We start from the raw sequence: 22,690 nt of genomic DNA, 5'->3' as shown, positions 1-22,690 counted from the left end.
CTTCTGAAGGATGTGAGTTCTTTGAGTACAAGTACTATACCTATTCATCTTGGGCTATCCAGTATCTAGCTTAGTTTTGGACTAGCCATTCTTTCCATCCCCATTAGAAGACTATTAATAGACTGAATCTGTCTACTTCATATTTGGGTAACAGAGGCAGCACAATTCTAGTTCTTTGTATGGGAAGCCAAGTAAAATACTGATCATATTAGTACGGCAATGTGAAAAACAGATGTAGAGTAGTCCACTAGGATATTAAAACTCCAAATGTCATGTTCAACAGTTTCTGTTGGGAGTGCTGGTTTCGGCTATTGGAGATAATTCTGACATATAGTTCTTACAGCATGAATCATGTAATGGGATACTGTTGGCCTAGATCCTAAGTGACATGTAAAAGGACCATTTTCTCAGTTTCAGTTTAGGAAAGTTGACCTAGACTTGATTGGACTCGAGGTCCATTTCTGAATTTGCTTGGGAAACACATCATCACCTAGAGTGGTTGACTTGAGAAGCATAAATTAAATCAAGCATGTTGCAAAGATTTTCTGCAACCAGAACTACTTAAAGTCTACTATGACAAGTGAATCCTGCCAATTTATTTGCCCTCATTAACTCTTTTAGTGTGATCAAGCCTGACGGGGCACAGAGTATAGTCCAATCCTCTCTCAAAAGGAGATTCATCCTCTTATTTTAGATCCAGACCCAGCCGTTTAAAACTGTAGTCTCCTAGAAACCATGCCCTTTTTATCCTTGTAAATCCGATGTTTCAGGCCAGTGGTTAACATGGGAGTAGGCGGGCTTTAAGCAAAACTAATTATTGGCCTCGGTTACCCTCTCTGCAGCTATTGTTGCTCTTTCCTTTACCCCTGAACCTGGATTAGCACTGGTTATGGGCTAAGCCGTTTGTGTTCCATGTTTACTGCTGGTTACTGATACTTGCATAATACCTGCACCTTACGGCCACCATGGACGTTAGGATTTCGAGGAATTGCCTTCTTATATTCAGAGAGTGGCTGCGAGCAAGATAAAACAAGGAAAAGTATGGACCCCTACACTAACTTGTATTGTGATGGCTAGATAATTCCTTTGGATCACCTACATGAACCTTTCCCTACTATTGAGAATAAAACAATTTCCTATATGCTGACAACATGGTTCAATTGCCAGATATCAAGACTTGTTACAACAGATGCTTGGTTCTAATATCTACTGAGATTTTCTTGCACATTTTGTGAATGATTGGTACTGCCTACCAAAAAATGTTTCAGGCTAATGGCTATGGAAAAAAATATTGGCGTTTCAATGGCTTGTTTATTGATATTTTAGAACAGAATGCAGGATTGTTTCCCGAGGAATATTCCTGCTTGTGGCACATGTATTCCCTCCACCTATCTCAGTATGCAGAGAAATATTCTAGTTATATTCTTTAATTTTTATGGAAAAGTTTTAATAAATCAATGGTAAGCCCAGCTAATTGTCAAAACACGTAGATCTGTCCACACTCCATATTCTTTCTAGAAACACAAAATCAAACTAGTTGCTAGCCCAAATTTTAGCAAAAATCTGATTGAGAATTAATACTAAAAAATAAAAAATTGTCTGAAGAACATGCACTTCATCCATTGCTCTACATACTTTTTATTCTGACAATCAGCTACTATGTGCTTGGACCACAAGACTTTGGTTCATCATAGAGTTGTGTTAATGCCCTTTGGAATTGTGTCATTGATCTTAAAAAGGGACATGGTAAGTAGCTGTCTTAACTTCATCTCTCTCTTCCATTATCATAGGTTGGAATGTTACCCAAGGAAGTGTCCAATTTCCTTTTAGATCCAAGACTATCCTTTGGCTTTAGAATCAGCAAAGTGGTGTCTTTTTATCTTATGGTCTCTGAATCCTAACTCTCTAGGAAACTTAAAGACAAATTTGCTGTCTCTCTCTAGCAGTGGGATAGAGTGATGTAGGATTGTCACGACTAGGTGCCTTGAGAAACTCAAAGGTGGGTTTGGAAGCAATTAACTGTTTTTCCAAGTTGTTTCTTTTCCTTTTGTATGTTAAGGAGATGTAACCACCAGCCATCCTGAAACTGACCAAGCCTCACCACAAGAGCTATGCCCATGACCTTTGCCTTATTTTTAATGCAAAGATCTCTCCAGGAGGAGCTTAGGCCTCATTATGTGGAAGCATGTTCTCCAACTGAGCCTGCGCCAGCGAATACCCGCCTCTCCCTTTTGAATATTCACTCCCCAACCAAAATAAAAGTTCCTGCTTCTCTTTGTTCTGGGACGCCATGACTTTGGAAATGATTCCCCATGGCCTCCTATTTGCTGTAAATACACTTTACGTTGTGAGACAACTTCCACTGGTGTAGTCTTATTTACTCACCAGGAGGCAAACCCGCTTGGTTCGGTAGCAGGATGTATTTTATATATTAATTTACTCTGACTTTATTCTTTCTCGGCAGCTATATTTCTTTTACCTCACTTTCCTCAAATATTTATTTTATATTTTTTCTTTTATGCATATTTTTGTAAAGCTATCAGAATTCCTTTGTGGCTCAAGGTGTATATAAATAATGCTAGGTAAAGACATAATAAATATTTCTTAAATGTATAAAAGCATCTATGCATAACAAGTATGAACTAAAACAGTAGAAAGCAAATTCTTATCAATATATGTTTAATCAAACTTACAATTCATCTAGTTTCTGGAGAGGTGCAAAAGTATTTTCATTTATGTGATTAATTTTGTTTTTCCTCATTACCCTGAAAGTAAAGGAAAAAATATGTTGTAGCTTCTCGAGGTAACTGATAAATGAGTTATCAGAGAGGAGATTAACAGCCTGCAAAACCAAAGATAATTGTATATAGTGCATTTTTCACATCAAGATATTTTGAAGTTGTATGATAAATTACCCAATCTAATTTTAACCTTAAATTTCCCAAATCTTTTAATGATGATAAAAGTAAAATATTATTCAAATTTTTAAGTGAAATAGAAAAGAGCTCTGCAAGGGAGATAGTGAAAACATCAATTCTTGAGAACATAGACTAAATATCATACAACCGAGAGCACAGGGAGATGTTTTAGAGTTGTCTCTTCAGTCTGCGTAGCATGTCTGTCTAACAAATACTCCCCCTACCATATTACTCAGACACATTTGGTAGTTGATGTGACTTAGAGTGGAGTTGCTTAAGGAAGTCTAAGTTGGATAAATTCAGAAAATTTCTAGTTTGGGATGCTGAATCAGACTTTAACTCTTGACAGTTCATTTCTGCACTGATGTCATGTGTTATGAGCTAGCATAAAGGACTAACTCATAGAAAAGTTTTCAAAGGATTTCCAATTCTTTAAACATTGTGTGACATGCCTGGAAGTTGGCCTTGTCCCATCCTTAAGTATTTATTTCCTCCCAGCCCTCCAAACCATTACCACCTTTTCCCAGCATCCCTGGACCAGAAAAGCACAAGCTCTTGCCAAGAGGAAACTCACAAATGATTTCTTCATACAAAGGTTTCTTTAAAAACAAATACAAGTAGAATAGAAAAGAAGTTCTAAGTTTTCTGGATATCTATTTGGTGTATGTCCTTTAGGTGCAATTTGATTTCCTCTGGGCGATTAGTATGGACTATTTTGCACAAGTGATAACAGAACAACCTGCAAATGAAGACTGCTGAACTCTCTGCAGAAGAGTTCAGATATTTCAGTGGCTTTGAATCCATTGGAATGGGGAGGCATAATTGGAGAAAAATTATTGTTGTATCCATGGTAGCTATTGCACTGCCTATACACAGGGGTGCTATGTGTTCTAGCATAATGGTTTTCAAACTTTTCCTGTGGTAACCTACAGTAACAAAAAATGAATTTTACATTGGGACATAAAATACCCCCACACAACCTAAGATTCATGAAACAATACATTTAATTGTCTCAATTGCACTCTTATATTTTTATTCAATTTAACTAAATTCTATTTCATTTAAAATATATTGGTCAGGACATACTACATTGCTTTTATTACCCACTTGTGAGTTGCAGCCCACAGTATGAAATATACTGTTCTGGGAAAATAAACTGTGAATGAGGCAGTTGTATTTTTATATCGAAGGAAGCCCCAGCATCCTTCACTTTCATGGAAGAGGCGATGGGAATTTAAAATAGATCAGAGAGGCATAAAGAGAAATTATACTCAATAATGTTCTAAAGTTTAACCTGGTGTCCACAATTACATACTCAGGGATGTGAACATTCTGCAGTATTTTTTTCTTTCATTTTGATTGTAATTAAATTTTCCCCACAATCTTGACAGTGATAATTTGCAAAGGGCAAACATTCTTACAGATTAAGACTTGAACTTAGTGTTTCTCAAACTGAGATCCAAGGACTGATTCTAAGGGGTCTATGAGAATTTCTTTCCATTAAAATGGATATTACTTAAGTTTGAGAAAAACAGGTCTTAGATAATACAGTGCCATTGTGATGACTGATGTATGTTGTGAATCTATGGTCACCCTTAGGTTGAACTTCAATAATTTTGCCCATGTGCTTCGGTTTCAAAAAACTTTAAGAGTGAACACTTGCCATAATTACTATGCATGTTTATGCTAGCTTTTGTTCACTTAAATGATCCATTTTGTTTGTAAAGACGTATAACATTATTTAAAAAGGACAAAACATTACTTACAAAACAGTTAAATTACTGCAGGAAATAAAAGTCAAATTTCTTAAATTGTGAATACGGTTGCCTTCAAAGTCCCTGAAACATAAAAATAAAAGATAATAAGGCTAAATTTTACTTACAGACAGAAATAAATTGGTTGAGAACTATTTGCTTTCTAATAAAATCTTTTTTCACGTACTGTTTATTTCGCGCAGATTCTTACAAGTAGCTGCATACATAATAGCTGGAATAAGATATATGTAATATTTCTTTTTTTGTGTTAATAGTAAAAATATTTTGAGTCACATCTGTATCATGTGTTCACGGGGGAACGTATGTTACCCTGAGAAATGTGAAGAGAATGAGAAGCCAAATCGAAAACCTTTGCTATGGTAAATACCGACTTTACTAACAGGTATTTACTAGTGAACTGTATTGAGCAGCTGTCCAGGCATTTCTCTAAGTGGTGGGATCCTATTTTGCTACAGCCTGCAGAAGATTCTATTATTGCTGCAGAAGCTGCTGCTCCCAAATCAATATTTAGCATCTACCTCCCTCGCCTAAACCCTCCCCAGAAAAAATTCTCAATAGCCTTTTACCACTGAGAACACCCCTGTGTGCTTTATTATATTGCCACATAGGCCAGTGCAGAGGGAGACCCACAGGCTGTCCTTGGCTTTCCACTCCCAATTCAGGGAGCTGCTTATAGACCCTACTTGAGCTCCCGTGCTGTATGGCACTACGTCGTCATCAATAGAAGTCTGGACCGAGCAGCAAAATTTGTCAGAAAATTTATGTTTTATTGTCTTCTTCGTGGTTATCATGAAGGTGTTCTTTTATTGTCTCTCTTTTATCGCTAGGTTTACAGTGGAAGTTTATAGAACAGAGAGTTAGCTGAGGTTAGGAATATACTTTCAAAAGTAAATGCTGGGGGCCGCCCGGTGATGCAAGCGGTTAAGTGCGCGCGCTCCGCTGCAGCAGCCCGGGGTTCGCCGGTTCAGATCCCGGACACGCACCGATACATTGCTTGGCAAGCCATGCTGTGGTGGCGTCCCATATAAAGTGGAGGAAGATGGACACGGATGTTAGCCCAGGGCCAGTCTTCCTCAGCAAAAAAAAAAAAGAGGAGGATTGGCAGATGTTAGCACAGGGCTGATCCCCTCATACACACACACAAAAATAAACAAATAAAAGAGAAATAAAAACATAAAAAAAAAAAAGTAAATGCTGGTCCTTAAATCTACTCAAGCTACCCCAACACTTAGATTACTGGTCACCATATAACATATAGCTATTCAGGAATAATCACAACTAAAATATATGAGCTGAAGTGTGAAACGGCTACTAAAATCTGTAAGGGAAACAGGTAGCGTTAATAGAAGTGCCTATATTCTGCTGGCTAGTCTACATCTGAGATAGTCAGTTTGATTTTCGGCACTGCAATAAAAATAGACGTTGACAAATCAAAGTATATCTGGAAAATCTGGATGTAAGGGGTCTAGAAATCAAGTCAGTTGAAGAAAAGTATGTATTTATAATAGAGAAGAGCAAAATAAGAGAGATATTTGAAGTCAGGCTGTAGAAGCTATCATAGGGTTTTTCTAGGTTGCATCAGACTGCAAAATTAGATTTACTGGTTGAAGGACACAAAACATTTCAAATTTAAGCTCACAATCTATGGTGTTCAGAGAATAAGGCTTTCATCACTATAGATATTTAGCAGAGGCAATATACCATAACTCAAGGATTTTGTAAACAAGATTTCTGTACTATATGGAATATTATATTAAAATCTCAAATCTTGATTCTAGAGCACCCTTCTAAAGTAAAATTTCTATTATTCTATTAAATGGGAAACTAAACCCTTATAGTACCACTTTTTTTGGTCATTAGTTTTGGCCAAGGCTTTTGACCTCTCGTGATGTAGGTTGTCAATGACCGAGACTGTGCATTTCTTGCTCTTACCATGAATCTACCACCAGGTGGTGATGCTCTCTTAAGCCTCACAAAATATCCTCAGGTGAGTTGATGTTCTGTTAGTTGATGTTCTTTTTTTTAATTAGCTACTTATGTAAGTTTTTTTTCTACTAAGCTAGCAAAAATATTTGCTAGTATTAATTTATTAATTTGTAAAAATCAGTAAGAGGCACACATCAAGGCGTAAATTAGGGACTTTCAGTTAAATTGTTAGTTTTGTTTAATTTTAATTTATTTTAACCTTAAGTTGTAACTTTTTTTAGGCTTTCTTCCTAAAATAAGAGGTTTTATTCCTTGATACGCAGGAATATCACAGGGATCTGGTGTGAAGCATACATATTATTAGCTGAGGCATACAAATTTGCTTCTTGTTCTGTAGCTCCGAGCCCTAAGGGAGCCGACAAGGGGTGTTTTTCTTACTTCAAGTCTAGACCACTTTTCCAACTTAATGAGCCTGTGAACCTAATCATTTATTTTTCTCTTCATACATGGCAGAACTGTTGAAAATGAAAATTTCGTTCTTTGATTTGAAGAACAACAATAACAAAAAATAAAATGCCAATAATCTTGCCTGTTCCTTCTCAACTTCCTCTCTTGTCCCCTAGTGGTATTCCAACTATGCAAACCTCCTCAGCCACTACACCCTCCCCTACCTTTTGAACATTTCTGGCTTCTATTGTACAGAGAAAATTGAGGCGATCAAGGAAGGAAAAGCCCTTGGCTTTCTGCCCAACATCTATAAACTTACCTGTATGTGTACCTGGTCTCCTTCTAGTCACAGAGGAAGAGATGACCCTTCTCCTGCTTTAGGCTAATCCCTCCATCTGTTTTCTTGAGTTTGGTTTGTGTATGTGTATGTCCTAAAATATATGGTCAATTTCGGTGAATGTTCTTCGGGCATTCTTTGTTTTCAGGTTTATATCCATTAGGATTAGGTGCAGGTACATATAACAGAGACCCAACTGTAACAGCATAACGACACAAGGATTTTTTTTTGCAAGAAAAAAATATCTACAGTTAGGTAGTCCAGGGTAGTACGGCAGCTTTACAAAGTTGTTAGGAACCCAAGATCGTTCATATTCACCGTTCACACGTCCTTGTCTTCATGCTCCGAGACGATGCTAGAGCTCAGCCATCATATCCATTTTTTCTGGATAAGGAAGAAAAGGAACGATCTGCCTTTTTCTCTTTAAGGAGATTTCTCAGAAGTTCCACACTATACTTCTTCTTCCACCTCATTAGTTAGAGCTTAGTTGTGTGGCTATATTTATATGCAGGGAAGTCTGGGAATGTAGTATTTTAGCTGGGCACATTGCTGTCCCAAATAAATCAGTTCTGTTATTGAGAAGGGACATGGCAGTTTGACATACATCAGAGTTAGCATTAATTATGTTATTTAGTTCTCTATATCTTTTTTTCATTTTACTTGATCTTTCATGGACTGAGAGAGGTGGATTATTATCTTTTATTGCTTACATATATTTTTCCTTTTGTTTTTGCGCTATATGAATCTATTTGGTACATATATACTCATAATGTAATATCTTTATTGGAAATTGCACACTAATAGCATTTAAATGTTCTTCTTTGTGTTTTTTAATGCAAATTGCCCAGAATTCTACCTACTTAGATTAAAAAATATGATGCTTGCTTTTTTTTTGTTTGCACCTACATGCATACTTTTGACCAGCCTTTCATTTTTAATCTTTCTTAACCACTTATTTATAGTTATATATTTTTTGTAAATAGTACTGAGTTAGGTTTTGCCTTGTGAGCTAATTTGAAAATCTTTTTTTCTTTTTCATAAGTAAGTTTAGCCCACTTATGTTTATTGATGTGACAAATATATCTGACCTTAGTCTGCTATTTAGAAATATTATTGTATGGTTTTATAGGTTAAAAAAACTTTCAACAAATGTTTTTTAAAATTTATTTCTTCTAATATTTAGAAAAGTTTGTACGTTCTATTTGTTACCTTTATAAAGCTTTACACAATACACTAGATCTTTTCTCTTTCTTGGAGAATAACCATACTTATTAATATCCTATTATAAGAAATGATGAAATTAGTACATATTGTCTTCCTTTCTGCTCTTCTACCTCTCTGCCACCATATGATTTTGATCAATTACATGCTTTTTAATAATGTTCACCTTAGGAATGTCAAATATCCATATATTGGTGGATTTGTTGGTTTTAGACGTCATCTCTTGACTCCTAGCTGTTTTTCTTTATAGTTCAATGGTTTTCACTTTATGCATTTTGAAACTCCTTACTCGTTTAAGATTATTATGTCTTCTTGCTGAATTGACCCCTTCATCGTTATGTGATACCTCTCTTTATCCCTAGTGATAGTCTCTATTCTGAAGTCTATTTTTTCCAATATTAACAGAGCCCCTTAAGCTTTTTTAAAAAAATTAGTGTTGCATTTCTTATCTTTGCTTTACAGTATGTAATATCTCTATTTTCTCTGGTTGCCTTAAGGTTTTTTTTTTTATCTTTGGTTTTCAGCAGTTTGACTATGATTTGTGTTTTTTTTTTTCTACTTCTGCTTGCGTTTTTCTGAGGTTCTTAGATTTCTGATTTGTTGTGCTATATTAATTTTGGAAAATTCTTGGCCATTATCCTTTCATATATTTCTTCTGTCCTCTTCTCCCTCTGGTCTTTTTCTGTGATTCCACTTACACATGTGTTAGACAATTATACATTATCTTGCAACTTTTGGATTCTCTATTCTGTCTTTCTTTTGATCTCTTTTCTCTTTTTGATTCAAATTGAAAGCTTTCTATTGACCCATCTTTTTTTTTTTTTTTTTTTTTTGTGAGAAAGATCAGCCCTGAGCTAACATCCATGCTAATCCTCCTCTTTTGCCGAGGAAGACCGGCTCTGAGCTAACATCTATTGCCAATCCTCCTCCTTTTTTTTTTCCCTCAAAGCCCCGGTAGATAGTTGTATGTTGTAGTTGCACATCCTTCTAGTTGCTGTATGTGGGACGCGGCCTCAGCATGGCTGGAGAAGCGGATCTGAACCCGGGCCACCAGTAGCGGATCATGAGCACTTAACCGCTAAGCCACGGGGCCGCCCCTATTGACCCATCTTCAAGGTCATTGATTCTTTCCTCCGCTGTGTTCTGCCTGCTGCTAAGACTCTTGAAGCAATTCTTTGATTCTCTTTAACAGCTTCCATCTCTGCTGACATTTCCCACAAGTCCTTGCATACTGTCCACCTTTTCCATGATATCATTCAACTTATTAATTGTAAGTATTTTAATTTCCCTGCTTGGTAATTATAACATGTGGGTTATCTCTGGGTCTGGTTCTGTTGATTGCTTTGTCATTTGACAACGGATTTTTTTCTTGCTCTTTCAGGGGTGGGGATTTTTCTGTGTTTTGTCTCCCTTGCCCCAGAAGCCAAACTCTCATGACAGTTTCTTGCCCCAACCCAAGTGAGCACTAGCCCCTGCTGGTAACAGTGCAGATCCTGGGCTGGAGAGGTTTTTCTGCCCCTACCCCTGGAGCAGAGTGCTTTTGTTTCTACCTTTCCTTTGGAAGCAGTGGCTCTCTGCCTGGTCCCTGGCTGCGGGAGGATTTCCTATCACTCTCCCAGTGGGTTGAAGCTTCTGCTTCATAAGAGGAAAAAGCCTAGGGAAGAAGGTGGGGTTTCGTGTCTGTGCATCATCAAGGAGGACTCTCTCTGCTTTCCTTACCTGCTCCCAGTTTTTCTTGTGAGCTGGTGGAGGCCAGTGGAAAAGAGCTGATTCCTCTGAGCACGGGGTTCCCAGTTATTCTAAAGTGTTACACTAGCTCACACTTAACCTTTATAAGTTTATTAAAATTTTAGCAGTTTTCTTCGTACCTGTTCCATGACAGCCAACTCTTCACCCTGTGCTCTGCCAAAGTGAAATATTGTACATGTCTCATCTCTTGTGGTCACTCCTTAGAATTCCATTTACTTGGTTGCTTTATGACTGTAGCTCTTGGATGGGCTTGAGAATGAAAATTATGATTTTGTGGATTATACAGTTCTTTCTCATTGGTAGAGAGAGAGCAGTATCGTCTTGTGGCTTCCTGTAGCCTAAGCACGATATTGTTGGAATGGAAGTGTAATATGTGTACTCTTCTGTGACTTTTTCTTTATACTTTATATTATGTTCTTGAAATTGAGCCATGTTGATTGAAGTAGGGCTAGTTCATTTATTTTCACTGCTGTGTGTGTGTAACACATTTTATTTTCCTGTAGTTTTTATGTCTTCCAGTATCTTGCTCCACAATATATCCTCATTGTCTAATAGTAAATATTTTCAGATTCTTCATATTAGCTTCTTCTGCTCATATATGAACTTGCTTGGTCTCATCTCAGGATAAAAGTTTGCTCTCTTGATCTTTAGTTCACTTTTGGCTGTTGCCCCATCTGTTCATACGCTTATGTATTACTTATATTTCTTCCTTTTTAAATTTCCCAACTTTTATTGTGGTGTTCATAGTTTTTTTACTGCTTTGAAAGAACTATATTAAAGGTTTTAATCTGTTGTCTGTCATATATCTTGCAAGCTTATTATCCTGGGCTGTCATATGTCTTTTTATTTTATGTGTATTTTTCCATTAAATCAGAGTTAAAATTTTTCTTTTGCCAACACATCTATTGAATTTTCTAGTTTACACTTGCTAAATGAAAGTTCATGTGCAAGGTAAAGATATTATAATTAGATATTATAATTTAAAAGAAATGAATACTTATAAAGCAAAAATTATTACTGGCATTAAAATTGGGATAACATTCACTATCAGGGATACCCATGGAATGAGTTGTTTTGGATAGCTAAAATTTAAAGGTGATAATTTTAGTAATAAAAATTTAAAAAGTCCACCTCTTTAGTAATAAATCTTAATCATTTTTATTTTTATCTGAAATGTATATTTGGCTGCGTTTTTAAAAGCAAAGGAAAGGTTTATTATTGTATGTGCATAATGTCTCCCACATTTGCTTCTAGCCTCAATGCATGAATTTTTAAATTGCTAATTTACTTATGTAAATATTGATCAATTTTGCTTTATTACTAAGTTTGGATTACATTGGATAAGTTTGGATTTGCTTTATTACTAAGTTTGGATTACTGAGCATGTAATAATTGTTAATGTATTCATTTGAACCAAAATTTAATTACAACAAATGATATTGAACTTAATTTTGCCCTTTCCTTAATGACTTTAGCTTATCATCAGCGAGGGTACTGTACTGTCATACCAAGATGCTCTCTGGATTGGGTAATGATTTTGGGATGTTTGTCTTCCCCTAAATGGTTCCAAACTAGTATGTTTTGATTTACTATGTCTGTTTTTTATAGCACTTCTTACTTCTGCTTTATTATCAGGTTGATATTTACCACTTCTCACTAAAATCAATGTTTCTGACTCTTAACTTTCTCCCCTACTTTTAATTTTGGTACTTTTAATCTGCTGTGAGCCTAGAAATTAAACAATAAGACTTTTGAAAATTTCCTACAAAATAAGAGACAGAGGAAGTTTTCATATGCTACTGTATATGTAGTTTATTGATTAAACTTTTTATTAGCTATTTAGGTTATTTATTTCTTCATTTTTGCCTGTATTTTAAATAGGCAAATTTACTGCATAATTGAGTTCTGAATAGGTACAGTGATACTTATTACCACAAGCAAAGCTTGTGTGTAGCAAATTCCATGGAACATATGCTATTGTGACTACACTTTAAAAATAAATTCTAAATATATTCTCATTACGCAGAATTTAGGAATGAAACTAAAGTGACTTAGTTGTTCTATAACAAATTAATCAGTGAATAGATCAACAGGGAGCAGGGGGAGAAGTTATATAGATACTATGACATCCCTTTGTCTTCCTTCTTCCTGCCTCCAAAGTATCTTTTTTTGAGATGTTTTATTTTGTTGAGAGTTTAAAGGAGTTAGTTTAGATAATAGGGATATTTAATAACAAAATCATGCTAAAGTAATTTGAGGAAATAGGATCTGATATTAACAACCTGTCACTAAAAAAAACCTAATATCCAAAATGAACTAGGCAAAAGCAGAAAAGTTAGTTGACTTCTTTAAAAAAAGATACAGCAACTTACAGCCAATGCAGTCTTGGCATGTGCTGACAAAGAGGTTTATCTGGCAAATGGGTGAGGACATTATTCATCAGTGCTCTAAAAAAGAAAAGAAACAAAAGAAGGCACATTTTTCTGGTTCTTTTCTCAATTTAAGTCAAACATGGTATTATCAATATTCTTATAAAACCACAAAAATTTATTGTTAGCTGTCTTCTTTCTCTAATTTTTATATTTTTAAATTTCTAATTTTTTCTGTAAGTCTTGTTATATTTAAGTGCTTGTTAGTATTAAAATTCAACAAATGAGGGGCCGGCCCAGTGGCGCCAGCGGTTAGGTGTGCGCACTCTGCTGTGGCGGCCCGGGGTTCGCTGGTTCGGATCCCGGGCGTGCATCGACGCACTGCTTGGCAAGCCATGCTGTGGCGGCGTCCCATATAAAGTGGAGGAAGATGGCACGGATGTTAGCCCAGGGCCAGTCTTCCTCAGCAAAAAAAGAGGAGGATTGGCAGATGTTAGCACAGGGCTGATCTCCCCACAAAAAAAAATAAATAAATAAATAAAAAAATTCAACAAATGATAGCCAACATACGGAGGGAGCAGTAATGCCAGTAATTGAAAAAAATCCTGTGCCATTTAATAGTGGGTGATTAGTGAAATAGTGAAAAGGAGGTGATTTTAAATGAATGTTATTTTTCTTTACCAAGATTAAGCTACAGTGGGAATGGTGTGCTTAAGAATATTTCAATAAGATACGATAGTGTGGCTGTATTCCGTTTTGATGGTCTGACATTCTAGAAGACAAAAGACCTTATGAAATTGTTAGAACTACAAAATAGCCTCATAGATTATGATTAAGAGATAGTTTTTAGTTGAAAAGGCCTTTTTAGAGTTTTAACAATTCCAAATTTAATACTGTTAAACTGAAAGCAGTAATTTTGTATTCATGTCTTTTCTTTCAATTGAAATATTTGCTTTAATTTGTAGTACTTACAAGAGAATAAGAGAATTCAGTCCATAAAATGTTAGTGGAGAAATTCGACTGAGGTGATTATCTTCAATTATCCTGCCAGCCAGAAGAAAAACATTGATTCACTTCTATAATTTTAGAAAATAAAAAGTAATATTATAAAATGCCACATAAATTAAACATACAGCCATTCTAGTCTGTGGAGATCTTCAAAAACACCCGGCTTCAAGAAGGTTATTCTGTTATGACTGAGATACCTGAAAAAGGAGGAAGGACTACAATAAATTTGTTCCTTCTAGATCTCTTACAATAAGGAAAGGAAAGGCAATAAGCATCCATCTTAAACTTTCTTATATACTATTCTCGTCATGCCATTTCCCTGCCTTTGGATCTCCGAAAGTTCTTTATCACTTACCTTTTCATGTCTAGCTTTTAATTTCCCCTTAATTAATTAATTAATCACTCTATTTATTAATTCATCTGTTCATTTATTCATCAAATTGTTTTGAGTACCTACCCAATGCGCTGTGCTAGGTGTATCATCCCTTCTTTGAGGGGTTTTGAGTCTAGAAGGAAGACAGCACATGAACAGGGTATTACAGCAACATAGGGAGAAGAAAGAAGTGTATAATGCATGGCCGCTCTGACACTGCAGAGGAGGAAGCAGCTGGCTTTGCTGGGAGTGGGGACTGCAGAGTATGAGGGAGCGGGGAGGAGGCACAGTTTAGAAGAGTCATGGATGAAGACGTCATTCACAAAGCAAAGTATCGGTAGGAGCTATACTAGGCAGAGGAGATTGCTTATACAAAAGCAAGGAGGATAAGAGAGAGTAACAAGTTAAGGGATCACCAGAAAATTCAGTGCAACCTCACCATGAAGGGGCTGTAAGGAGAGACAGGAGATGAACCTGGGGGGCAGGTAGGGGCTTCTTCTGGAAAAAAAGACATTGCATGCCTTGCTAAAGAGTGTAACCCCATCTTACCTACCCAAGTTGACTTACTCTTCGGCAGAGTGAACCAACTCTCTGTTCTTCTATGTAGATCTCCTCCTCTTGCCATGTTTATTCCTATCTCAGTCTCTTTAGTGCATCAATTCACTGCTCTGACTCTGTCAGACAGTTTGATTCCTAGCTTTACTGCTTGTTAATGGTATGACCTTAAGCAAACAATTAACTTCTGAAAGCTTTAGTTCCCCCAACTCTAAAATGGAGATAATATTAGTACTTAGTTTATTGAGTTGTTGTAATATTTGAGGCAATGTATGTCATAGGCACTCAGTGCATATTATTTATTGTAACAATATCTCTGTTCGTGCCTCTCACTCCAATTTCTTTCCTCTTCTTTTTCCTCTCTGCCTATGATTCATATGCAAGAATTAGTCCAAATTTTACTTCCACTGATACATGGACCACACTGATTTCTCTCTTTTCTTTAGTCTGACAGATCTTAGAGCTGACATCCTGTAAAATTTCTCCTGCTAGGAATCTTCCCTTCCCTGGAAGGTTTGACTTTTGCTTAGGGGTAGCAAGGGATGATGCCCCATATTAGAGCCACTTCCTTCCCTCCCTTGCACACCTGGAGCCCCAGTTGAGCACAGGAAGAGGTAAAGAATAGTTTCAAAACACCCCCTGAACACTTCAGGGGCTCCCTTAAAAGCCAGTAGAAATCCCCCAGGTAAAGGCATTTGATTCACCCCTGTACCCTATGCTCATCTTTTAACCAGTCTTCTTTATTTTTCAGAGCCATCTTTCACTGCTCTGGATCCAAAATAGTCACTCCTTCCAGTGAATCATAATAGCAGTTGTGGTCTGAACAACATAGGTTTAGGTCTTAATTGAGTAATCTCTTTTATCATTCTCTAATTGCGTTTTGACATTGTTTCCACACCATAGAACATAAGCTTCTGGAGAGCAAGAGGCATACCTCTCCCCAGTGGTAGCACAGTGCTCCACCTGAAATACTAAAGTGTAAGCTGCTGGAAGGCAGCATGTCTGACTTATCTTTCTATGCCCCCCATGGTGTCTAGCTGAAGAACTTGCATACTGTGAGGGTTAATGAATATTTATGGACAAAGGAAGACTAGTTATCTAATGGTTATCTGTGAAAAACCAGAAGTATGTGACATCTTTAACACCTAAACAACATTCCAGTGCTAGGAAAAAACCATAGAACCAGATGGAAGACACTTTTAAATTTACTCCCCAGTTCTGTACTATCTTTCAAGAGCTTCCTCCACATCCATTGAACATTAAACCAAGCAGATACTCTTTAGTAAGTTTTGAATAGATTCATGCAGGGTTGGAGAGAAAGATAGTCGGGAGCCTGACAAGAATGAGTCCAATATTAACTTTGAGTAGATTCCTAAGACACAAAAGAGCAGGGATGGGTTAGAAGGAAAGAGGACCTGGCTAAAATGGTTACTGTTAAGACTTTGAGTCTCCAGTAGCCTTCTTCCATTTTGCTAGCAAATGATTAGGTGGCCTTCTTGACTCAATCCCAAATTCTGATTCCGCCAGCTAGGAATCTGACTGGAAAGAGTTTCTTGGGTTAAGGATAAAAAGTGGGGTAGGATAGAAAGCAAGAGGGCAGAAAAGGAAATACAGGAAGTTGTTTACTTATGTGATTTTTGGTTAGATTTCCATTCAATAACTTCTTCTAGGAGGTAAGGTCTAGCTGCTTGGTAGAACTCAATGAAATGGAGCTTTAAGAAAGACTATTTTAAAAAGCTTTGTTCTTAACCAAATGAGATACCACTTCACACCTATAAGGATGGCTGTTATAAAACAAAACAAAACTACACATAACAAAACAACAAACCCCAGAAAATACCAAGAGTTGATGAGGATGTGGAGGAATTGGAACCCTTGTGCATTACTGGTGGGAATATAAAATGGTGCAGATGTGGTGGAAAACAGTACGGTGCTTCCTCAAAAAAGTCAAACATAGAATTGCCATATGACCCAGCAATTCCACTTCTGCAAATATACCCAAAAGAATTGAATGTAAAGACTCAAACATATATCTGTATACCAATGTTCAGAGCAGCATTATTCACAATAGCCAAAAGGTGGACACAATTTAAATGTCCATTGATGGATGAATGGATAAACAAAATGTGGTATATACACACAACGGAATATTTTTCAGCCTTAAAAAGGAAGGAAGTTCTAACATATGCTACAACATTGATGAATGTTGAATACATTATGCTAAGTGAGATAAGCCTGACACAAAAGGGCAAATATTTTATGATTCTACTTATATGAGTTACCTAGAGTAGTCAGATTCATAGACACAGAGAGTAGAACGGTGGTTGTCAGGGGTAGAGGAGAGGGGAAGGGGAATTAGTGTTTAATGGGTAATGGAGTCTTAGTTGGGGAAGATGAAAAAGTTCTGGAGATGGACAGTTGCACAATAATATAGATGTACTGAATGCTGCTAAACTATATACTTAAAAATGTTTAAATGGTAAATTTTGTTATATATATTTTACCACAATAAAAAAGAGCTTTGTTCTTTAAAACTTATAGTGCCTTGTATATTCGTAAAAGCAGAATTAGTGGAAAGAGAATAACTAGGGAAGTCTTTGGATTTTCTCCTTCATAAATTTTAATGATATCAGATTTTCTTATTTTGATGAAGTTCATTCCACCATCATTCCTGTCACCATGGCTAATGGATAGTGAGTTCTTACTGTGTGCCAGGCACAGTGTGCCTATTCTTCCCATGGATTTTCTCATTTGTTTCTTACAACAACCCTGACGTAGGTACTGTTATAGTTTGTAATTTATAGTAGAGGGAATTGATGCTTAGAAAGAAAAATAAATTGCTTAAGTTCGCACACCTAGCGAGTGGTGGAGTCGGGACTCAGACTGAGGCCTGTCTGGCTCAGAATCCCACGCACTTGGCACAATGCTCTCATACTGCACCCTCAGTCTACACATCTTCTAGGCACCGATGTGAATGGGAGGGCTGGTGTGGAGTGAAATGTATCAGCCTGACAGGCCACCGCAAAACAGGCAAATTAATTGGCACTGGTACTTACAGTTTAGTAAGACTGTACAGTCCTCTGAAAGCATAGATGGGTATGGATCTAATCTTATTGTTTTGCAGGCACCTGTGAAAATGATTATTAAAAGGAAAACGTAGTGAAAAAGAGTTTCAGTTTCGCAAGATGAACAGGGTTCTGTGGATGGATGGTGGTGATGGTTGTGCAAGAATGTGAAGGTACTTAATGCCTCTGAGTGTATGCTTAAAAATGGTTAAGTGGTACATTTCATGTCATGTGTATTTTACCACAATTAAAAAAAATTTTTAAATTAAAAAAGGTAAACATAAAATAATTTAGTGATGCTGGATATCATGTCATTTTGTTTGGCTGTTAAATTCATGTAGGATTAGGCTAGTTTTTATTTAGAAATTCTAGTTATAAAGGTGAACATATAATAGCTAAAATTTAATATTTGAATTTTCTATGAGTGAAACTTTAATGCATAGTAAGGCACTCACTAAATCAAATAGGCCTAGAAGCTAGACTTTTAAAACATTTCCTGCTATAATTCTTTAACCTATTAACTAATCTATAATTAACCTATAATTCAGTGTTCAACACAGTGCTGGCAAAACTACAAGGATGTGACATCTTTAAGAGCCCAAACCATATTCCATGTTAATCATAAATCTGCCCTGCAAGTCAACTTTAATTTTATTAATTTGACACCCCAAGCTTTGCTCCAAAAAGTGTTTGAGGAAATTTATAAAGAGTACATATGACAAAATAGAAAACCAGAGATAAAAAGAGTCACGACTAGAAGAATATCAATTAGACTGGAATGTCAAGCAAGAATGCAAGTTTGTATAGTTAACTAAAGTCTTACTGGAAGTTGGGACTTGAGTTAACTGGACGTCAAAGGAAATAGATACCAGAACACAAGCAAACTGCATCCTGTGCACCCATATAAAACTTTGCACTTCTATGTATACTGGCACCAGATTGTGGGGAATGACAAAGGAAGGGCTTCAAGCCTGAATTCTGGTTCTGAGTGCAGGTCACCACTGTCCTTTAGGGTTTTCTGAGTTTATATATAATTTTTAATAGATTTTAGGAGCTGTAAGGGATAAACCAAGATGAACGAATTTTCAGTTAATTAGAAATTTTTACTAAAAGAGATTCCCTATTTCTCCAACATGCAAGAAAACCTAACTTAGATTGTAAAATGTTATTATTAAATATATTACGCATCTAACAATTTCACAGAACACTCTGTGGCCCCAATCACGTAGTAGGTAAAGCATCTTTTTCACCAATACACAGAAAGACTTTAACATGCATTTATTTATTTGTTTCTAACTATTGAAATGATCTACTAAGCAATAAACTGTATTGCCTACAGGTTGAGCCGAGCTATATCTCTAATAACCAATTAGAATTTTTTTTTTGGAATTAGGCTATTTTGATGTATTACCTGTAACAAATTGTTCAAGAATTAATTCAATGTTTATTGCATAAAAATGCTAAACTACTGTGTTATATAAAGCTGAATTTTGATATTTAGATTTGAAGTCCTAACTCCTTTTAAACATGTGGACATAAGGTGGTGCTACAGATCAGAAAAACTCTTCCTACTCCAGAAAAGAAAATAGAATAGGGAAGTATTCTCTTGAAGTTTTTGTATCAGGCTTAATTTTGAAAAGCCCCTCTGATTGATAAACGTCTAGAACAAAGTTCTGAAAAGTCATTTTTATTGGAATTTTATTTTTCAAATATGAAACATTTTTCTGCATATTATTTGGTTTTGAGAACATTTCATCTAATGAAATGAATAAATTTTTCTTCTGATTCTGCTCTATTTCTGTTATCTTAAAGAAAAATGTACAGATAGATTATATCTACGTACCAGGTTTCTCTGCTGTAAAACCAAAACTAAAACCAATACAGGTATAAAAATGAAATCAGGAATTCTGAGACATTTTCCAGACAGTGTGATTCAGGCACAGAATATTAAAACCCAACAGTTTAAGCATATGACAATATGATTTAGCCACTAAGTTGACCTAAATAACAGGTAAACATCACTTGTTTATTATGGATTTTGAGAGTACATACATAACCTTAAACTGAAGACACTAGTATGTCAGATACTATTCAAGGCCAAAATAAAACTCAACCTACAAGGCAGATGTGAAAATGGAATTAAGTCTCCCAAACAACGTGCTCAGGGGTTTCAAACCACTAGGACTTGCTATCTTAGGTGGAGATTGAATTTGCAAACATATGGAAGAAAATTCTTCACTACCTAATCTTGATGACAGATCTGGTAAAAGGTCATCACGCCTTTCTCTAAGGTGGGCATTGAAATGATCCATAGTAGAATAATGCAGAGAGTAAAATCTCCCAAGTATCTTCATTTTAGGGGAGTGTAGTAGGAAGATTTACAGCACATATACTCCAGTTTCTTCAGGGATAGGTATCTGAGATTTTTCTAGAATGGCTTCTAGAATTACTCAGCTAAGTAATTCCCCAAAAAGGGATTAGACTTAAAAAGTGGTACAGTGTTGGTCTCTGTAATAAACAGATATGCCAAAAAATGTAAGTTAATTTTAATACCACGAATTAAACTTTTTCTTACAGCTTCTGAAGGTCACGGTACTTCTCGAAGCCGTCAGGAGGAAGCTTTCTAATTAAGTTCCACTGAAGTGACCTGAAATAAATGTAAATTTTAGTTTTTACTTAAAAGTTTTTTTCTTTAATTTTAAACTACAACAATATGGATAATGATAAACTTATTTACTTTAGCACCAACTTTCAGGAAACATTTATTTCACGATGTCACTCTCATATTCGTAGTATCATTTGAACTAGGTTTAACTCTTGATTTTGTATTGTTAAAGATATTTACCTTTTCTTAAATTTAGGTTACAACATTGTAATTCTGACAAAAAATTTTAAAAATAATGAAACTGGGAAAATAATTTTCAATTGTGTTCTCCTTTTCTATTTTAAAAAACATTAGAAAGCATCTCAGTTTTTGAGTAACTAAAAATAGTGTTTTCTTGTTTAAAACACGTTCAAGAACTTAAATAGTTTTATATTCCTCAATATTTCATTGCTCACATCCCATTACCTTTGCTTCCTTTTAAAATTAGTTTTGAAGGAAACTGTCAATTGGCACTTACAATTGAACATCTTTATTCAATTAGTGATCTCATTTCAATTTCTAATAAATTGTACAGAAGGATTTTTCCTTGTATCACAATTTGATAAGCAGCTTGACACAGACCAGGTTTGCATAATTGTGGTTGTATTGGAAAGGACCTAAACCTTTCATTTTCTTTAGAAAATCACTATAGTATAAGGAAAAATATTTTATATACTTGAAAGAGACACAAGTGAGGTTCTCTGAGAGAACCCAAGAGGAAGAGGTTAAATGCACCTAAGTGGAGGGTTACTCTAGAGGGAAGGAAGACTTGTTTAAGGTCTCCTAAATGTTTCTTAGAAAGTTGGGTTTTTATTAATAGTGCCTAGGATTTATAGGCTACTTCTTTCTAAATGATGCCAAATATTTTCGCAAATAGCATTCTCTATACTTTCATATTACCCTATTGAAATGGAAAGAGGTAAGTGTTATTATTTTCACTTAATAGGACAAACCAAAATACTATATATTTTTTTTGTGAAGAAGATTAGCCCTGAGCTAACATCTGTTGCCAATCCTCATTTTTGTTTTTGCTGAGGAAGATTGGTCCTGGGCTAACATCTGTGCCCATCTTCCTTCACTGTATAGGGGATGCTGCCACAGCATGGCTTAATGAGCAGTGCGTAGGTCCATGCCCAGGATCCGAACCTGCGAACTCCATGCTGCCAAAGCGGAGCATGTGAACTTAACCACTATGCCATCGGGCTGGCCCCCAAAATACTTTTTAATCTAATAGCTTCTTGCATTTTAAAATTTAATATTCCAAGTTTGTCTCTTCACAAAGTGAAGTGTGTGTGTGAAAGAGAGAAACTACCTAGTTTTATTATTACTGTTAAAGTTAGCTCTAGTTTTTATAAAGAAAGCTCTTACTGTTGGATTATATAGCGTCAGTGACTAAACTCCAGGATCTTAAAATCAGCTCTCACACAGTCAAAGTTAATGTTTAGCAGCGAGAACAATGTATAAATAACCATATTTATCTGTTTGTCTCTTTTGTTCATTAGCATTTATATGAAACGTCTTCAAAAAACCCCAACTTCAATAAATATTAGTTGGATTATTGGCTTCTTCAATACTTTGCTTATATATCATTTAGTCTATTTCTGACATTTCCCTATGATAGTTCAAACTCAAAATATGGAATGAGCTTAGTAATAAAATTTGATATTTACTCTTTTAATGTATTTGCTATAAGGCCTAAAGTTCCTTTTCTCTACGGAATTGAGCAAAGACTGGGATGAGGTATGATGGGTAGTCAGTGTTCTGCAAAGAAAAGTAGGAATGGACAACCTGAATCAAAGTGCTCAGCCCAAAGCACAAGAAAATGTCATTTTTTTAACAAAAAATAAAATAAAGTGTTGTAGACATAAACTCCTTAGCTTCATTCCTACATCTCCAAATGCCTGTTGCAAATTTCCACTGAGTGATCTGTTAACTTCAAATTGAAAGAAACGTCTAAAATTGGAGTCCTAATCTTCCCCACTTACTGTCACCAGGTCTCCGCATTCCCAGATCATGCTATTACTCAGGATAGAAACCTTGGAGTCATCTTGACCCCCTCCTTCTCTCTTGCCTTCCTATAGCCAATCATTCATGAGGATCTGATCCCAGCTTTTTCCTTTATACCAAGCGTTGAAAACTGGTGGCCCATGTGCCTGCACACATCTCTTTATGTATGTATGTATGTATGTATGACTATGTGTACATATGTGTGTATGTATTGAACAGTTTTTAAAAAAAATTGAATCAGAATGCCTTTAGGCGCGGCATGTACTTTCTAGTTAATCATTGCCTAAACCGCCTCC

At 35.9% G+C, this 22,690-nt stretch overlaps 1 protein-coding gene across 1 annotated transcript in view; it reads right to left on the bottom strand.

The window, feature by feature from the left end:
• RXFP1 (relaxin family peptide receptor 1) overlaps positions 1 to 22,690 on the bottom strand; it is a 91,600-nt gene that overhangs the window by 15,424 nt on the left and 53,486 nt on the right. Inside the window, exons 6-12 of the mRNA XM_058549819.1 lie at positions 20,319 to 20,390; positions 17,735 to 17,806; positions 13,876 to 13,947; positions 13,715 to 13,786; positions 12,746 to 12,820; positions 4,685 to 4,756; positions 2,694 to 2,765 (exon numbers count right to left, since the gene is read on the bottom strand). Coding sequence (XP_058405802.1) covers positions 2,694 to 2,765; positions 4,685 to 4,756; positions 12,746 to 12,820; positions 13,715 to 13,786; positions 13,876 to 13,947; positions 17,735 to 17,806; positions 20,319 to 20,390 — 507 coding nt within the window. The remainder of the gene's footprint in view (positions 1 to 2,693; positions 2,766 to 4,684; positions 4,757 to 12,745; positions 12,821 to 13,714; positions 13,787 to 13,875; positions 13,948 to 17,734; positions 17,807 to 20,318; positions 20,391 to 22,690) is intronic.

The sequence above is a fragment of the Diceros bicornis genome, chromosome 11 (genome assembly GCF_020826845.1).
Source record: "Diceros bicornis minor isolate mBicDic1 chromosome 11, mDicBic1.mat.cur, whole genome shotgun sequence".
NCBI classification, from domain to species: Eukaryota; Metazoa; Chordata; class Mammalia; order Perissodactyla; family Rhinocerotidae; genus Diceros; species Diceros bicornis.
Note: the sequence above shows the minus strand (reverse complement) of the source record. Positions and strands in the feature narration are given on the sequence as shown.